The 15,504-nt window shown below is 37.0% G+C and overlaps 1 protein-coding gene across 3 annotated transcripts in view; it reads left to right on the top strand.

The window, feature by feature from the left end:
- LOC114161497 (CD166 antigen homolog) overlaps positions 1–15,504 on the top strand; it is a 73,196-nt gene that overhangs the window by 46,876 nt on the left and 10,816 nt on the right. For all 3 annotated transcript variants that reach the window (XM_028044797.1, XM_028044798.1, XM_028044799.1), the window contains exons 4-11: positions 1,851–1,915; positions 3,126–3,213; positions 3,374–3,535; positions 7,683–7,807; positions 9,475–9,607; positions 9,975–10,087; positions 10,190–10,316; positions 12,218–12,339. In XM_028044797.1, the coding sequence (XP_027900598.1) occupies positions 1,851–1,915; positions 3,126–3,213; positions 3,374–3,535; positions 7,683–7,807; positions 9,475–9,607; positions 9,975–10,087; positions 10,190–10,316; positions 12,218–12,339 (935 nt within the window). The remainder of the gene's footprint in view (positions 1–1,850; positions 1,916–3,125; positions 3,214–3,373; positions 3,536–7,682; positions 7,808–9,474; positions 9,608–9,974; positions 10,088–10,189; positions 10,317–12,217; positions 12,340–15,504) is intronic.

Here is a 15,504-nt window from a genome sequence, read left to right as displayed (position 1 = left end):
TTTAAGTTGTTCAAAAACACTTATGTTTGAGCTGCATCTGCCTTTGCTCTTAGATATTTTCTCAGTGCAAATATCTTAGGACAATTGAAATAAGACTAAACTACCATAACTTAAATTTTTCTGCAATATATAGGAGCTTGTTTTAATAACGAATTCCTTAATATTGGTGAAAAAGTAGTAGTTCCACTGGCAGATTTTTTTAACATTTATGACAAGTCATTTTTTTCACGTTATAAGTGAAATAATCTGCCAGTGTAACTACTAATTTTAAAAATAAATATTAAAGAATTGTTGACTTAAAACAAGCTCGTATGTCTTGCTGAAAAGTTACTTGAAAGTTTGTTTTATCTTATTTAAAGTGCACTACAACATTTGCTAGATTCTAGAAACTACGCTAGAAATACTTGGTAAAATGTTGCTTTTGCAGTGCACTTTTTATGATTCTTTTCTATTTTTTGTATCATTTACTTAAAATATTTTTTACTGATATCTAACGTCCCACATATTACAATATAATATACATATCACAGTATCAATTAAGACATAAGGAAGAACAATAATTATAGAACACTACAACCAAAAAAATTTATAAAACAGCTGAAATATTGAGGGGAAAAAAAACATAGCTTACTGTCCCTCACCTCTTTGTTCATCTAAAATCTTCTCACCATTGAAAAATAATTTAGTTCACTAATTCAGTTCAAAATTTCAAACTAGAGTATTATATAGTTTATTATAACTACAGTGTACAATAAACACTCAAATATTAAGTATTTGAGTGTTTATTTCTGTTATCGTGTTTTTTGGGCTATAGAGCGCGCCTCACTATAAGCTGCACCCACAAAGTAAAAAAAAAAAAAAAAGGAAACGTACATATATAAGCCGCTGGTATCTCCGCCGCTCTCAGTTTTCCACAATAAATCTGCTATTAAGGACACAGCCCTGCGTCTCCAACGCCGAACCCTGGATTCGTACACGCCGAGCTTACGTGCAGCAGCTATTGAGCTGATTGATAGCCTTTAACTTAAAATCTGCATCTTCTTTGTGTTGTTTCTATGGTGACGGGGTATGAGTTTGAAAACATTTCTCTGTCGTGCCTGTTACTAACATGTGCTTGTTCTACATGAAAATCAGCACTTTCTTCTTTGATTTCCAATTTTGACTTCCAATGAGTCACTTCCTGCTAAAGAGCCCCCCCTGGTGGTTGAAGAAAAATCCACAGAAAAGCCTCACGGGGAATGAGCCGCATGGTTCAAAATGTGGGGGAAAGGTAGCGGCTTATAGTCCGAAAAATACGGTAATTCTGATGGTTAGGTTTTACAGTGAATTCAAATTCTTATTACATAAAGCCAATAACTAAAATTCAAATTCAGACATACTTGCTAAATGTCCATGTACTGTATAGTATATGCAATAAACCGTTTGGATTGGACACTTTTTCCTACCACATCTTTTCCTTCCACTGAATTTTACACTAACATGCAGTACTTTGTGAGCATCCACGTGCTTGTGTATGATAATCAAATTTGTCGAGATACACTTGTATTCATTATCTAGTCTAATTGACCGTGAGGTCGTCGTAGCACAAATACTTACAGCACGGTGCGGCTCTTTGAGGAAATAACATGCCGGGGACGAGGCGTTTCCGACGGCCAAGAAGCACCGTCTCCTTTGGGACAGCATAAGTTAATTTGTTTTGGATTTAAGGCTCTGTAACCCTGCAGACTTCACATGCACAAGCAGCACTTTAACACTCTGAAGGAACACATAATGACTGACACCAGCAACAGCTGTGTCTCCAATGACAATAACAATAACACCATTTTTTTGTTGTTGTTTGTTTGTTACAGAGGCGCCCGAAGCTCCTTTTATAACTGAGAAGGCAGCAGAACTGGAGATTGGCAAACTCACAAAGGTGGAGTTTATTTTGTGATAATAGTTGCTTACACCTACAGTATTTTAAGCAGTTATTCATCAAGAGAAACCCTCCCGATTCGTGCGGCGCTGTCTCGGGACCTATAGGAGAGAGCGTGAATGTTACTACAGTAATGAGCTCTTTGAAGTGATTCTCATAAATTAGTGAAGAGCAGAACCCCTCCTTCCCTACAGCAATTAGAATACTCAGAGGATTGGACGGGCTTTAGAAACGCTTCGGGCATTTCATGGTCTGCTGCGTGGAAATGTCTTTTACTCCTCAAATGCTGTGGAGGCGTTTTGAAAAAAAAAAGAGAGAAAAAAAACTAATATGTTTGGTAATTTAAAACGTAAATGAAATGCTGGCTTTTCAGTGAAGTCATACGACTACAGTGGCTTGCAAAGGATTCATACCCCTTGAATTTCTCTCGGAATTTGACACATAACCGTAAACTTTAATGCATTTATTGAAGTCTAACGTGACAGGACGCAAGCTTCATCATTAAGTTTATTTGTATAGCGCACTTCAGTGGCAAGTCAATTCAAAGTGCTTTGCATCATAAAAACATGAAACAAAAAAAACAAAACATTACATTGCAGTGGCAATTAAAAGAAGTAATAAAAAGTTGCAAACCAGACTAAAACCGGTGATATTCCAGTTATTATTAATCAGAGGCAACTCTAAGCACATTAGTTTTCAGCCTTGATTTAAACGGAGCTCAGTGTTTCAGCATTTTTGCAGTTTTCTGGAACTTTGTTTTGGATTAAATGTGAAACTGAAACATTTAATTCTATTCTTCTACAGAGAGTAATACAAAGAATAGGAGTTGTCTGACATTTTAGGGAGACTTAAGAAATATTTTAAGTTGGCAGGAAATGTGAAAATATCACTTGATAATTACCTGTTGTTAAAAGATTGGAAGATTAATACCTGAACACCAACTATAAAGTCTTAAAAAATGCAAACATTTTGAAAATACTTTAAAAAAATAAGCAATGCTTAGTCTGGTGGGGGCACAAGTAAAGCCTGGTGGCCTGCCAGGATTATAATACACTGGGGGAAATCCTGCTGGTGATGTCACAAAGAGTTAAATGTTTAAACAGTAGGAATACTTTTGGAAAGCACTCTCTTACTTATTTGCTCTTGAATTCATTAATGAATCCATTATTTCTTTGATTATAAGAGATTTTTTCTTTCATTTATTCCACAGCTTGGAAAATGCGTTGCAAAAAATGCTAATCCACCTGCAAAGATCGTATGGCTGAGGAACAACAAAACCCTTACGCCTGAAGAAAACCGTACGCATCTTTCATCCTGCTTCACAATATGAGATGAGGGCAAAACGGGATCTTTATCAATACTTCACGCACAGATGTTTTTCTGCTGCCACAGCGTGTGCGAGACGTTTTAAACCATGCTGGAGCTTTTTCTGCTTTTTTTTGTTGTTGTTTTCTCTAGGGACTGTGATTAATGCGGGAAATACCTCCAGCCCCTTAGACGCCGAATCCACGCTGCTGTATTCTGCGCGGAAAGAAGACACAGGCGCCCAGTTCAGCTGCAGGGCGGAGCACTCGCTGGCCAGTGGCCTCTTGTCCCCCCCACAGACCTTCGTCATCAACTGTGAGTAACGGTGAACATACCCAATGTTGTTTGGACATAAAAGGAAAGACAGGAAGTCAATAAGCCACACAGAGGATGATAGATTTTATTTATCTGCAGGATACCTTGAGAAAGACTGCATAGTCAGTGTATAGCTGGGCAGTAGTGACAGAATCAAAGGTTTGTAAGCTTTAGAAACCCTAAAGGCTTCTTTGGCACTCGCTCCTTCAGAAGTAAAATTTGTCTAAATCAGAAAACATGCATCATTGTTTTTAGAAGAAGAGCTTAATTTTTGGAAATGTCTGCTGTATTTCAATTTTCCTCTTCCAATATGTCTCATTCTGCTGCAGAAATCTGTGCAGATTTTGCAAGAAAACCTTGAATGTCTGTTAAACCAGACGTTTTAAGCAAGTTTGTCAGAAATAAGCTATTAACATCATGATAAATTAAAGTGAACTCGATAATTTCCATTCTAGTGATTAATATTTTTGATGGACAATTTTGTTTAGAGAAACATCAGAATGTGTTTTACTTGTGGTTTTGGTTGTGTGTGGTTTTTATTTCGGTTCTGTTTGTTATTCCTGGTTGTTGTGTTTTATTTTAGATATTTAAAATTTCTTCTAGTTCCAGTGTAAAGCACTAAATTTAAAAAAATTATAGTTTATTGAAAGGGCGAACTCACGTTAACATACCATTATCAATGTATTACTTGAAAACGGCCTCAAAACAATGATAGTATCGTTTATCGCAATAATTACTTGGACAATTTATCGTCCAGCAAAATTTATTGTGACAGACCTATACTTTACATTTGGAAAACTCTACTGAGTTTTGCACCGTTTATGAGAGTTACTCTGGACTTCCAGATTGCAGATCTCTGAGTCTGCTTTGACTGGGCCATTTTAACAGAAATATCTTAACTCTGGCTGTATGTCATCGCCTTGTTAGAGGATGGACATCTGTTCTGCAGCCTCTAACAGGTTTCCTTCAGGATTCTCATACGTTTAGCTCCATTCATCTTTTCAAGAATTTTATACCTTAAGCTTTTCCACAACTTTATTCTCAACATGTCTCTACCCGTTTCTTGATCCTTGTGATCCTCTTTGATCACTGATGTTCTCTAGATTTTTATTTTAAAAAGAATTTGACACCACTGCGTGCTTCTCTTTCTTCTGCACAATCGTTTTAGAACTTCTCAAAGAAGTTTCTGCTTAAAAAAATCTGTGGGAACAAACATTTTTGCAAATCACTGTGAGTAGTGTTTGCTTTTTTTTGTTGTTACTTTCATGTTTCCATATCACTGCATGAAAAGGTGAACCTTTGTGAAAATGTTACTTATTTTGTACCTAATCTCTTGTTCTGTCAGTGTTTAGGTTTAGATTTGTCCTGAACAGACTTGAAAGAAACCACATGCTGCCTGAAAGTCTTCAATTTGTAAAACAAAGCAGAAAAAAACACAGAGTAGGCAAAGATCGAAGGTGATGCAAGTCGTTTGGTCAAAAAAAAAGAAGAAAAAAAAAGTCCAGGAGATTTTGCAGTGTTAATTTGCTGCTGTGCAGCTCCTGTAAGTGCAGCTTGCCCTCCGGGGCAACCTGACTCGCCAGATGTCAACTACTTCAAGCTTCTAGCACCCGTCTCGCTTTCACCTTCCGCTTGTTACCATTTCCAAAGTCTGCTTCTCTTTGGGGAAACAGCAACACCTCCGTGTTGCGCCAGCTGAAAATGTCAAATTTGATTTGGATTGGGCAGAATATTAATTATAAAGTTTATGGAAATCATTAATCCCTGTAGGCAAATACCAGAAAACAAATGTTAATGTTGTTGATGACGTTTTCTTTGTAATTGCAGTTTTAGAGTTGGCGTAAAACTTTTGTTCACGCTCCTGCAGGCACGGTCTGCTCTGAGGGTCTCACAGCATGATAAATTTGGGTATTTATGTACATATATAAAAATAAAAACCAGTGCTGTATATAGTATGACCTTATTGTTCTTTCTTTAAAACATAAGAGCAACTGCTAATAAACTGTTCTGTATTACTCATTTTTACATTTATAATCAAGTTTTCCGATGAATAACTTTACTGCTATTTTAGCTATAGTTGGATAAGCTTAGGAAAAAATATAGAATAGACACTTGTAGTGAGCTGTGCTTTTCAAATGTTAATTTTGCAAAATATTAAATCTTATTGTCATTCTGCTCTACAAAATTATACCAAGTTGGCATGCACGTTAATTAGTTAATGAGTTGGGTTGTCTGCTCGGGTATTTAGCCTGTAGATTTAAATGCTGTTACTGAAAATGAAGTGTGGTGCTTTACTTTTCTCACCAGTTTTTTTTTTTTGTTTTATTGTTTCACCTGGAAATATTTCAGAACAGTTTTTCTTGTAAGCGACGGAAAAGCGTACACTGGAAGAAAAAGTCTGTTTCATTTGCATAAACGAAACATGTACGTCGGTTGCATGCACTTAGATCCTGCTTTGGTTTTCTAACTTCATCATGCAACATATTTAAAACATATTGTATGGTTATGAATATTTCATGTCGAGAATTAAGAATCATTTCATGTCGAAACTGTTTAATCATTTCATGTTGAAGACTTGGGATCAAATTATGTTTATTTTATACATTTCTTTGTGTGTATGAATCAGTCGTCGTTCACAACTTCTCCCTTTGTGTGCTGATTGGCCCAGTTGAAATTCTGCAGGAGAAATCCACTCCAATGGGAGAAAACTCATTGAACGAAGATGAGAATTGAGTGAAATTGTGTTGACCAGGTAGACTGGTCCCACGTAGGAAGGTAGCTGTTTTTTCTGCCATGTTCATCAAGTTGCTTCTGTGCTTTTTGAGTGAATAAAAGAGAAGCTTCCCTAGATAAACAGCACAGGAGGAGTTTCAACAGATTGGCTGGAGGAAAATGAAAAAGTCTTTCAGGAACTCACACAGTACAGATCATGGGCACCCAAGCCTGAATCCACTGAACAGCTCTTTACCAGGCCATCTGCAGAGCTGAATGACACGCTGAGGAGTAATCAGCCGTCTGATTCCGGTGTGTTGGAGGAAGGATGCATCTAAAAGTCATAGGATATTAATTAGAAATATCCTGCGATATTTATATGGATTTCCTCAAACTATGTCCAGGGACCTGGACATAGCCTGGAAAACAAACCAAGAAAACTAAAGGATGACCAGTCCCCTCTTTGGTCCAGTCAGGAAAAATACTTTGTGTTCTAGTTAGCCTCTTGTGAATGTAGTTACAGCTTTAATTTTCTACATCTTTGAAAGAACTTCTCATATCTGTTGGCAGCTTTTCACATAAACTGAAAGCGAATAAGCAAGGTCATGAAAACATTCCTTACTTTGAAAATAGACTTGTCTCTCAAAAAGAAAAGAGTTTGGGAAAAGGAAGCCCTTGTGGCTGAAAGGTTAAATCTCACGCATGTGCAGTACAGTTTAAAACCGATAATCGGCTCCTGCCTGCAGAAATGTAGACTATTAATTCATGTTAACAACAGAGGGTATGAAAATACTGATTCTTTTTTTATTAATATTTATAGCGTGTTTCTGAGCACAGATGTTTGCTGTCTGGTTGCTGCCTGGGCAGGTTAAGTTATTAGCTGATGTGCTGCATCATTTGTAAAACACTCATCTGTCTATCCAGTAGATAATGAGCTGCAGAAAAAAACAGCCTCTGACCCGTCAGAGAATCAACAAACACTGTTGCAGCTGTTGCTGGTTAAAGCATGGTTTTGTTCTTCTTTTTTTTTCATTATTATTTTTGCTTCAAGCCAAAACAGGCAAATTTAAAAAATAAAAAACTCACACACACTGGGTCCTTAAAGGTTGTTTGGGATTTTTTGTTTGTTTGTTTGAGGCAATACGTATTGATGTTACCTGCTGACTTCAGTCCAAAGTGGAATTTCATTTCATAGAAGAAATGAAATTCTTGAAAGAGTTTGCTTCAGATGGAACGGAAACGGCAAAGCTTTGAAAGGATCGTTTGCTCGAGTGCCTCCGATTATGACAGTAATTCAGCCATCTTCCTCTCCGCTCCGCTTTATTCTCAGTCATAACCAATACCGAGGTGCAGAGTTTGAGCTCGGCCTTCCACTCGGTCGAGGCGGGGGCCAATCTGACACTTGTCCGCTTTCTTTTTTTTTTTTACTGCACAGACTCCACAGAGAAGCTCATCCTGGAGGTCATCTCAAATTCTCTACCCGTGGAGGGAAACGACGTGACTCTGAAGTGTGTGGCGGATGGAAACCCTCGTCCCACCAGCTTTAACTTTCACATCAAGGTACGTAAAATCCAAACTTGTGAAGAAAACTCCTATGTAGATCTCTTTTTTTTTTTTGTTTTTGGTTTGTTTTTTGTCAAATCATCAAGAAAATTTAAGTATCTAACCGAAATGACCTAAAACGTGTTTTTTAGAAGCTACTCAGAAATTTGTTTATATTTGGAAAAGAAATCGGTCCTCAAACATAATAATGAATAGTTCTGGCTTTCTTTGCGAAATGTTTGCGATAATTGGTAATGACAAAATAGAGCTGGGATTAATCAAATTATTGGTTTTTGAAGATTACATTTTTAAAAAAGCTGGATTTCTTTCTCCACCAAACCATAGTTCAGAGTGATGTCAGCACATCCAAGGCAGCCATCTTGTTTGACGAGCATGTTTTACAGCTTCTGTTTATTTGGACTCTGGATTCAGGTCAACTCTACGATGGAATATTAGAGACATGTTAAAATTGTTCTTTTTTAATTGTTACAATAGTCATAATATTACAATACAATCGTACGGCAATAGAGTTGAGATAATGAGAATAAATAACGTTACCAGTCTAAAGCTCTATTAATAGAAGAGTAGAGTAGTAATTTTAACTCTACCACGAAGAAATAGCAAGAGATTAAAATGAGGAAATTTTGAACAAAAATAGAAAATCTTTTAACACACCATCAAAATATCAGGAGTAGCAGGACTTTGAAACGATCGTGCAAACAACTGTGTCTATTTCAAAGAAAGAGCAACTCGAACTGAACACGTCAGATCCTGATAACTCTACTGAAGCCTCTTCCCAGCAAAAGTTTTTATTCTGGTCATTTTTAAGACATTTTTCTGGTAAAATTGAGTCCTTGTTCTGCTAATATTATGTTCTCGAAATTAAACAAAAACTCCATCGTACAAAACACAGGAAGCGGCATTGAAATAAAAGCCACATTTTGAAAACATTTTCATTCATTTGTAATTTCTCTTTCAGAAAAGAAAGCATGAAAAAAATGGATTAAAATCTGATCTGATATGCAAAATGTACATGTTATTTTTTAAGCCATATCATCCAGTCCTGTGGTAGAATTAAAACTGTTTTAATTCTACCACATTAAAGGGTTTTTAAGTGTGAATAGCCTGTAAGTTTAATTTAAGTCCAGACTTCAATTAGGCCACTTCATAATTATTCTTGTTCTTCTTAAAAGTCTCTCTTAGATGCTGCTCAACTAATTTGCAACTGTTTTCTGTTCTTGAATTTCTGCATATTGGTCATAATACATTGTTTTGTTGTTTTTTCTTGAGACCTTTTAGCCTACTTCCTGTTGTGAAACTAATGTAGGTAGTGACATCCAAAATCTTTGATTAATCCTAATTTATTAGTAAATCAACGACGGAATTCAGATAGATTACTAATTTATTTATTAATAAATTAGTAAATTTAAATGTTTTTTTTTTAAATAAGATCTTCAATTGAAAGATTGAAGATTTTATATGCATTTTATATTTATTTTTTTAGTTTTATTTTATAAAATAAAATAAAACTAAAATATTAAATATATTTATTTAAAATAAATAAATATATTTATTTCATATTTAGTTTGGAAACTTCTGTCCTTTTGATGATATGAGATATTTAAATGTTGTACCGCAGCCTAACCGAGCCGACCTGCTCCTGCTACGTTGAACTCTTTTTGCAGGGAAATGTGACGAAAGTGGAAAATTCAGACAATTACACCATCACAAACATCTCACGCAACGACAGCGGAGAATACAAATGCTCTCTAATTAACCGCCCCTCGATAGAAGCGGCCAAGAACATCGTAGTCCAGTGTAAGTAGTGTTTTCTTGTTTTACTTCCTTTTTTTTTTTTTTTAGGAAAAGCAACTGGAGTTTTGGTAATGTGTCTGCACGCCTGCATTATTATCTCTGTAATTTCCTCCTCTGCCTGCAGACTCTCTTTGCTACAATGAGATGGGAAGGTTTTTTTTTCTTGTTAGAGAAAAGGAAGTCCTAATATCTCTCTTTTGCCAGACCGTCCTTTTGTGATTTGCAGAGGCGGCCGTTGTGCATCAGCCGCGCGACTTTTAATAGGCTCCATCTGTGAGCAGAGTATGGAGCTGTGCGGTTTGACAACGAAAAACGCTTCTGCCCCTATCAGACCTCTGAACTTTCTTTTCCACATCCTGTCTCCCTTCAGACCTAGACGTCAAATTAAACCTAAATAAGACGGTCATCAGACGCGCAGGCGACTTTTTGAATCTAAGTGTCGGCATTGATTCCTCCGCAACACCAACAGTCTCATGGACAAAGGTAAAAAAAAAAAGCAATCTTCCTTAGAGCAGCGCTTAAATCGATTATGACATGTTTGTGCTCGTTATTGAAAGTGCAGATTTTTCTATTCATTTGACGCAGGGAGGTGTTAAGATGAACAAAGAGCCCAAGATCACCAAGCTTGCCTACTCAGATGCCGGTTTGTATGAGTTGGAGGTGACGATGGGCCCCCTCAGCAGAAAGGCTTCTTTTCATCTGACTGTCGAAGGTACAGGTTAAAGGAAACGCTTTGTTGCTCAAAGTTTGCTGGGAAGATTTCTAATTCCCTTGTGTGCAGATGGGGAAAAATAAAATAAAATCTCCTGCCTGTTTGAGCAGCTCAACACCAAAGAAATGAAGCGAAAGAATGGTAAACATCTCTGAAGCTCGACAAACTAATTAAAGCGTGATTGAATTGATAATAAATTAAAGCAAAGGAAAACAGTGAAGAGAGCTCTTTACAAACATAACTTAATTTCTGTAGAAGTAAAACATTCTTAACATAATGTTAATTTGCCAAAGAGACATGACCAGGATTTCTCCTTTTTTTACCTGAAACATTCAATGTTTCTATGGATGCACACAAGAAAACAAAGAATTATCATTTTTAATTTCTTTGGAGATTTTTCACGCGTTGTGATGTCACAACCTCATTTTTGAATATATTTTATTTGGATTTTATGGGATGGACACAAACCTGAGTGTGGCAAGTAGAAGGAAAATGATAGCGTAAATAAAACTGATCTAAAAACGGCAAAGCGTGAAGACCATGGATCACAGAAGATGGGTCAGGAATAAAAATGTGGAGAAATGTCAAAGCAGAGTTAGGTTATAAAACAATATCCTAAGGTGTAAACATCTCAGAGAGAGTATAGAACAATTACCAAGACATGGACGTCTGTCCAATCTGACAAGCCGGGCAATCAGACCAGCAGCCAAGAGACGCACAGTAACTTCAGAGAAGCTGCTGAGAATCACGAGTCAGACAAGACATGTTGCTGACATGAGCACAGTGAGTCATGACTAAGGCCGCATAACGTATCGCAAATGTATCGTCATCGCAGTATCGCTCAATATTCATACGAACATACATTTTTCATGCTAATGTAATATTTAGTCATCGGGCAGCTGATGGCGCTGTCCAAATTTCTCAGAGTGATGGGAGCACAGATAGAAAAGAGTGGAAACAGGAAAATATGTATTGTGATTAATATCGTCATCACAATATTTTCCAATACTGTGATGATGCATGATTTTCTATTAATGTGCCGCCCTAGTAATGAATAACCAAATTGACATTTATAGAAGAAGGGGGGAAATTAAGGCTTAAAATGTCTTAAATTATTTTTTTAAATGCAGGTTGGCCTTAAGTACATTAATCACATGTATTAAATTTTGCAGTGGCAGGAATCTTTCTGGTGGGATTTTTCTGTCAGCCAAAGGTTTGAGTGGCATACATGCATCTACATTACATTCTTTGTTTTGAACGGGTTGAGGCTACCGCTAACTAGCTGCTAGAAAAACCTCGTTAATTAGCTAGGATTTTTCTGTCTATCACGGGTAAGTGTAAATTACCAGCAGTTTACTAACTAGCTGATAATAAATCTTTGCTTACCAGCTAGCTAGCTGGCTAGTAGCTAGCCGCCTGCTGATACTAGCTGCTAATATACACTTTTTTTTGTTGTTGTTTTTTGCGTCTACCATTTTGGTAGACTCCTATGACTTGTCCAGTCTGTTGATTGAATGGAGTATGGTTTGTTGTGCTATTAAATAAATCAAGAGAATTATATAAAAGCGAGATTTTCTCACTTTATTTGTTTTATCTGACCAAACACTGTAAGGCAACCTAACCTGCCGTAGTGTTTGCCTTTGCTGCTGGGATAAAACGCTATAAAAGAGAAAGAAAGAGGAATATTTGTTTTTATTCCCTACATTCAGGTTCTTTGTTTATATTCCTAAAAAAAAAAGAATCCCTTTGTGTGGGAGCAAACTTGGGTTCTTCCCAAAAATGCTATTCCTTCAAGTTGAGATTTTCCTCGTATCATTTTACATTTCGCCCACGAATGAAACGCGACGATGACAAATCACTTTCTGCTTCAGGTGTATCTGAAATGTTCCGTGCCATTGCAGGTGCTCCGGTTATCAGAAAACTGGACGATCAGAACGACAAAGACGGCCACCGTAAAGTCTTAATTTGTGAGGCCGAAGGTTCCCCAAAGCCAGCTGTTTCCTGGAACATCAACGGCACTTTGGTATGTACACACACACACACACAGAAACACACACTCACATGGAAAGCTCACCCCCCTCTCCAGGATTAAATGAAATTCACTCCTGCATAATTTTTGCAATTTTTGTAGGGCATGTGTATAATATTTCATATAAGTGCACATACATTTATTCATAGTGGATTCAGATTTTAGGCAGTTGCAGCCTGGACTTCTGTGCTGCTAGCAGGTGTTAGCACCCTGGATAAAGATGTTTATCAAGGGCCTTGAAATAAATTTGCTGCTTAATTTTATTTAGATTAAATTTTTACAAGAATCCAACAATAAGTACAATGTTGTTACATTATTAGTTAACAAAATCATTGATGCCAAAATTATCAGTCCCCTAAAAATACTACAAAATAAGTCAATTTAAACTTTTATAAACCTCCTGTTTCACTGAGGTGAAAAACTGGAAGTGTGAAAAGCAATGCTTACAACACACAGCAGGGATGTTTTAGAGAGATTAAAATAGTCATTAACACTTACTGATATAGAACTGCAGTAAGAGAAGAGCATGAAAAAGGACTCTGGAGATATTGTGCAATAAAGGAATTTATACAATCATTTTTTCAATTTTGGCACCAGTGATTTTATAGAAAACAATTCTTTCTTTACTTAATATTTTCCCAAATGAATAAATGCACCAGACTGAATTTTTCAAATCTTTTTGCTCTTAGTTTATGCTACTGCAATGGAAGATCATTTTATTTTAAGACTTTAAGTGTTACAGTGAGGAACGAGAGGACAGCGTGATAGCTTAGAGCAGTGTTTCCCAACCCTGGTCCTCAAGGCTCACTGCCCTGCATGTTTTAGGTATTTCCTTGCTTCAGTCCAGCTGATTTCAATTGATGACTGATTAACAGGCGTTTGTTGAACTGCATTCAGTTGAATCAGGCACATTAAAGCAGGGAAACCTCTAAAACATGTAGGACAGTGTGCCTTGAGGACCAGGGTTGGGAAACACTGGCTTAGAGTGTGTGGTTTACTGCTGTAAAGGGGCAGTGTTATGTATTTTCCAGACATATAGTACAATTTTATAGCGCAATTAGGTAACTATCTTACCTTAAGTTGGTATAAAAATGCTGAATATATCAAACATGACTTAAAAGAAATTTGACTTTGCAATTTGGCGCCTTGAAATTTGGCCTCTGTCTCTTTAAGAAGCGCCTGCTCTTTCCAGACCTCTGACTTCAGCGGTGCTTCTCATTACGCCATTTGCAAACGTTCTTAGGAGCGTTGCACTGAGAAATAGTTTGAATGATGAGGTCAGCAGATGAGCAGCTCCACCAGGTGTTTGCTAGTTGCTGCTGTCGCTAGTCTGGAGTAGCCGAGTGAGGAAGATGCTCTGTGAGGCCGAGGCTTGGCTGGAGGCAGCAGCTCGAAGGAGGAGGTTTGGGTAAATAGGAGGTGGCTTTTGTGAGTGTAAGCGTTCAGACATCCTTGAGTGGTTGCCATGGGAGATTCAGGGATTTCTCAAACATGCATGAAAGAATCAACACAGCACTCCAGGTGTGTTTTTGATGAAGGCATAACATGATATAAAGCTCAAAAAAGTCAATTTTACATAACACTGCCCCTTTAAGAATTCAATATGCATCATGAGCGCTATAGCTCTACTAATTTATCTTTGTTATAAAGCAGAACACTTACAGTCATGTTATCTTCTTGGCTTCACTTTGTGATATCTCCAAAACACTCGGCTTTATGATTTTCTAAATGGACAGATGCCATTAGCTAAATTCAATTTGGCTGAATGCAAAGTGCCAGTGGAAGTTTTCCACTTTTTTTTTTTTTTGAGCTAGAGTGCTTGGTGTGAACTGTCACTGCAAAGTCTGCAGTTGCAACACAGAGATATGAAAGTCTATAGATGTGATTACTGTGACAGCAGATCGGGATTCAAAGCTGTCAGAAGCACTCAATGAGCAGCTCTGTTTTTATATTTATATAACAAAATAGATTTTTTTAAAGCAAATTGTTAGCCAGACAGTGTATGGCATTTAATGTGACCCTTCAGATGATGTGCAGTGCTACACAATGAGGTGACAGTAGAAACTGAGCTCTTTCATGTCTCCTATGTTGTCCACAGGAGACAAAGAGAGGGGCTTGTTTTGTTTTTTGTTTTTTTTTACTGCCCACTATCATTTCTTCTTTATGGTTGGCTAGTGAGACTGAAGCAGGAGGCTTCAGTTCAATCGATGTCGTGTTATCCTTTACGGTATTCATTAGATACAGAGTTAGGCCGTATTTGGGAAACTAAAAAGAAGCTTTATTCATCTTAGCCACATTTAAACCGACTAATTATAAAAGAAATGGCTGGTAACTCGGGCTAATAACTCCACATCTGACACAGGTTCCCACTTATCACCTGCACACGACTTATGGGCACAACTAATTCGTCGTATTTCAGAGAACTTATATAGAGTGAAGATGAATTGAGAATACATCCTGTTAGTGAGGAGAAATGTAGTACAGCGAGTGGTGAGGGAAGGGAAGCGGGGGAGAGACGGGAGAGAGCTGCTACTCTATACTTCATACAGTTGGAAGTATCTCCTGTAGCTGCAGCACTTTTTCTAGGTTCTCATTAAAAATAGCTTAAAACTGTAGAACAGTGTGTCCGAAAATATGTGCAGCTTTTTAAACTTTTGTTGAAACCTCAGTATATCTTGATACCATAATCCATCTCAAATTCACATTACATTGGTACTTTTTAGCTTGTTTAGGTTCATTTTTTAACACAGCAATTGCAAAATTACTATTATTTTTTTTAACATTAACAGAATATCAGCAAAATTTGTTGCACGTTTTTAATGGAAATGCAGCTAATGGTCGACATACTTGATGTGCATTGAGGATTTTGATGAAATGTGATGTATATGGCTTGTTTCATAATTGATGACTTTATGCTGCTTTGATGGAGTAAAGCACCTTGAACTGCCTTGTTGCTGAAATGTGCTACACAAATAAACTTGACTTGATAGTTTTTTCACTTTTGACATCCAATTTAATCTGGAGAAGGCTCCCTAGTTTATGCAGACCAATTCTGAATGTTTTTGACCACCCTGCCTTCTTTAACAAAGTATCATCCCATTCAAGTTTCCTATGCTTCGACCTTGAGTTTCAGACAAACTTTTCAAGCCATTTAATGCA

Source organism: Xiphophorus couchianus, chromosome 18 (assembly GCF_001444195.1).
Source record: "Xiphophorus couchianus chromosome 18, X_couchianus-1.0, whole genome shotgun sequence".
NCBI lineage: Eukaryota > Metazoa > Chordata > Actinopteri > Cyprinodontiformes > Poeciliidae > Xiphophorus > Xiphophorus couchianus.
The sequence above is the reverse complement of the archived record's forward strand: the minus strand, read 5'-3'. Positions and strand labels throughout refer to the sequence as shown.